Source organism: Pituophis catenifer, unplaced genomic scaffold (assembly GCF_029215685.1).
Source record: "Pituophis catenifer annectens isolate HBS135680 unplaced genomic scaffold, rPitCat1.0.hap2 SCAF_12, whole genome shotgun sequence".
Classification (NCBI taxonomy): Eukaryota; Metazoa; Chordata; class Lepidosauria; order Squamata; family Colubridae; genus Pituophis; species Pituophis catenifer.
The window spans coordinates 16,550,201-16,554,055 of NW_027256892.1; the positions used below are offsets into that span (position 1 = coordinate 16,550,201).

Genomic DNA, 3,855 nt, shown 5'->3' on the forward strand with positions numbered 1-3,855 from the left:
CTGTATGTTTGTATCATAAAGTAAAATCTTGGTGATTTCAAGGAGAGAGCCATATAGTTTTATTAATTTGCTATTTGCCTTCCACTTTGGATTTTTTTTTAAATTTCCTAATCTAATCCAGAGGTTTTCTGGTCATTTCACAGCCAAGGACTAACCAAGCCTGAGTCTGCTTTCCATTTTTTAAAAATTAGTCAAAACTGGCTAAATCCACTGTGACTGCATCCTGAATATAGTTTTCCACATAAGGAAACATTTACGTTTACGCAGTAGTGCTGTCATGATAATTATTTAATTTTAAATCCACTTATTATCCAGCCAACAATACATTTTCCACTTTCTCCCCATCGCTCAAGACAGAATCTTTTTCTTGTTAACCAATATTACAGTGTAAGTCCTTTGACCTATTGGCACATTATATGATATTTGGGGAATTACTACCATGTTTCCCCGAAAATAAGACCCTGTCTTTATTTATTTATTGGTTCGATTTATATGCCACCCTTTTCCGGAGACTCAGGGCGGCTTACAATGCGTTAAACAATAGCCTTCATACTTTTGTATATACCTGCTTAGTACGGCTTTCGCACCCCCCCCCAAGCGGTGTTCTTTTTTATACAAAGTCAGCTTATTGCCCCCACAAACCGGGTCCTCATTTTACCTACCTCAAAAGGATGGAAGGCTGAGTCAACCTTGAGCCTGGTAAGATTTGAACTTGCAGTAATTGCAGGCAGCTGGTGTTAGTTAACAGTACTTTAGTCTGCTGCGCCACCGAGGCTTATATTTTTTTGAACCCCAAAATAAGTGCTTGGCCTTATTTTCAGGGTGGTCTTATTATTTTGGGGTGCGTGGAGCAAGATGGGGCTCCTCTTGCCATCTTACCTGATTTCCAGCTCTGTATTTAAATATTTTCAGGGAGGGCTTATTTTAGCGCATGCGCTCAAAAGCCTGATTGGGCTTATTATCAGGGGATGTCTTATTTTTGGGAAAACAAGGTACTTCATAGTCTTTTCTAGTTGGATCCCAATTTCTATGATCAACAAAACAAACCAGTTCATTTTTTTTCCCCAACAGAAAATAATTTGGTATTCCTGGCACATCCCAGGCATTTCAAAAAGTAAGCACACACACAAGTCCCACAGTACAATAAAGTCACATCTTTGTCTCACTGGATTCACTAACTTCTTGGAACACAAAGGCAGGGTTGTCTAATCCCATCTTTGCCTTGGCTTTCGCGTCCTTCTCGTTGTAGAGGCAAAACGCACAATGTGGAGTTTCTACTTCCACAGTTTTGCTGAAGTTGTGAAAGTCCACCCTGTATTTCCCTTCTTTGGTCTTTGAAACAATGGGGGCAAAGCGATAACCCCACAGGACCTCTTCAGCAATGTAAGATGTCCGTACTTGGCAAGTCGCGCTGGTGGATTCTACGGTCCCGTCTAGAAACACCACCAGCTCAAAGTCATGTTGAGAGAGGGTATCGGCTGACATGTGAAAGAAGGGACTGTGCTTGTCGATGACATGGTAAATCGTCAAGGGGCAGATGAAGAAAAGGTTCTCATTGCCCGCGTCAACCATAAAATGGATGTTGACTTGATCCAAGATGATCGTCTCTCCTTCAGGTGTGATGGTGGTTTTCAAGAGTTTGCCGTAGATATGACTTCCAATCAGCAGACTTTTCCTGAGGTTGGCCACGCGGATGAGAAGACAGAGTTTTCCCCCTCGTTTACTAATCACAGCATTTTTGCTAAAGGTGATCGTTTTTGCTCTCTTTTTGGGTCTGGAGATTTTGGCCAGAATGGCCCCACACATGAAGGAGTTGATGATAACTCCTAGGATAGATTGAAAGATAAGAAGAAAAATGGCGGTAGCACACTGTTCTGTAACACACCTGAACCCATAGCCAATAGTGACCTGGGTCTCCAAGGAGAAGAGGAAAGCTGAGGTCAAACCATTGATGTTATCTACACATGGTGTGTGATTTATAGAAGGGCTGAACTCTGGCAGATCTTGATGGATGTAGGCCACCACATACCAAAGAAGACCAAATAAGAACCAGCTTCCCAAGAAAGCTGAAATAAAGATGGTCATCTTATACCTCCACCTGAGATCCAGGATGGTGGTCCAGATGTCGATCAAGAAAACAAATCTCGACTCTTCTTCGACATTCCCAAATTCTATGTTACACCTTCCATCTTTTGACACCAGTCTTGACCTCCGTCTCTTGCATTCGGTCCAGTGCAGTGTGAAATGTTTCTGGAAGTATTTAAACATTCCCAGCAGTCACTCTGGATTAAAAGGGAGAAATGGAAGAATTATTACGATTTCTTGTAAGCGTTTTTCTTTTCTTTAACGAACGTATCCGTGTAGAAAAAGATTCCAGTCGACTCTTAAATAGGGAATTATGGAATAGCCTAAGGACGCATTCCAAAGTGGTACTTAACTCGGGTAGGTACTGTAATGCTAATGGCTTAAATTCTACCTCATGACTGTCCTTCAAAGCAGCTAGCAATGTATTTTCTCTACTTTTCATTGCTGGAACCAATAAAAGTTACAAGAAGCTCTTACAGTAGCACAGTTACCACTAGCGAGTTGATAAGTACTTCATTTGTGATTGCTCAGTGTTGATTTGGCGGTGGTGACTTATGTGTGTGAATGCATGAATTAACTCTGCAGAAAAATGCCCGCGGCATGAGAAATGACAGAGAAAATTTAACCTGGAGTGCATTATGACCTATTTCAGGATGTGAAATGTCACGGGATGATGGGGAAAGGGCCAAGAGAGGAACGCACGTGTATAAATCAGGACTCAGTGACGTTGACATCATGCTGGAGCTTTCTGAAAATGTTCTCCTTTGTGACTCAACCCGGTGCTAAGCCCGAATGCTGTCATGGCTCTACTTTATAGAGACATATGGGGAAGGTTTGGAATCTATCCCAACTGGAAAAGCAACCATGGTCTTTGAAAGCACAAAATGTGACATTGTCACTATGGCATGAAAGCAGAACTGAAGGTCTCTTGTCCAAGTTGAAGGCACACATATGTTACTCTTTAAGATGACCCAAGACTCTTGGCTCCTTTGGGGCTGAACATTCACCCAGCAAACCCTCTGGAAATTTAGAATAGAAGAACAGAGTCAGAAGGGACCTTGGAGGTCTTCTAGTCCAACCCCCTGCTTAGGCAGGAAATCCTACACCACTTCAGACAAATGGTTGTCCAATCTCTTCTTAAAAACTTCCAGTATTGGAGCATTTACAACTTCTGGAGGCAAGTTGTTCCATTAATTGTTCTAATTCTCAGGAAAATTCTCCTTAGTTCTAAGTTGCTTCTCTCCTTGATTAGTTTCCACTCATTGCTTCTTGTCCTACCCTCAGGTGCTTTGGAGAATAGCTTGCCTCCCTCTTCTTTGTGGCAGCCCTGAGATATTGGAACACTGCTATCATGTCTCCCCTAGTCCTTCTTTTCATTAAACTAGACATACCCAGTTCCAGCAACCGTTCTTCATATGTTTTAGCCTCCAATCCCCTAATCATCTTTGTTGCTCTTCTCTGCACTCTTTCTAGAGTCTCAACCGGGGTGAAATCCAGCAGGTGCTGGAGAACCGGTAGCAGAAATTTTGAGTAGTTCAGAGAACCGGCAAATGCCACCTCTGGCTGGCCCGAGTGGGGTGGGAATGGAGATTTTGCAATGTCCTTCCCCCAGGAGTGGGGAGGGAATGGGGATTTTGCAGTATCCTTCCCCTGGAGTGGGGTGGGAATGGAGATTTTGCAGTATCCTTCCCCTGCCACGCCCACCTAGCCACGCCCACCAAGCCATGCCCACAGAACCGGTAGTAAATAAATTTGGATTTCACCACTGGT

General features: G+C 43.0%; 1 protein-coding gene across 1 annotated transcript; it reads right to left on the reverse strand.

The window, feature by feature from the left end:
- Positions 1–1,149: 1,149 nt before the first annotated feature.
- KCNJ1 (potassium inwardly rectifying channel subfamily J member 1) lies at positions 1,150–2,268 on the reverse strand. Its single transcript, XM_070952348.1, has one exon. It carries the CDS (start codon positions 2,266–2,268, stop codon positions 1,150–1,152), a length of 1,119 nt encoding a protein of 372 aa, XP_070808449.1.
- Positions 2,269–3,855: the final 1,587 nt, after the last annotated feature.

What these genes read in the sequence shown, in the direction of transcription:
- KCNJ1 (XM_070952348.1), bottom strand. Translation starts at nt 2,268, where the DNA reads ATGTTTAAATACTTCCAGAAACATTTCACACTGCACTGGACCGAATGC.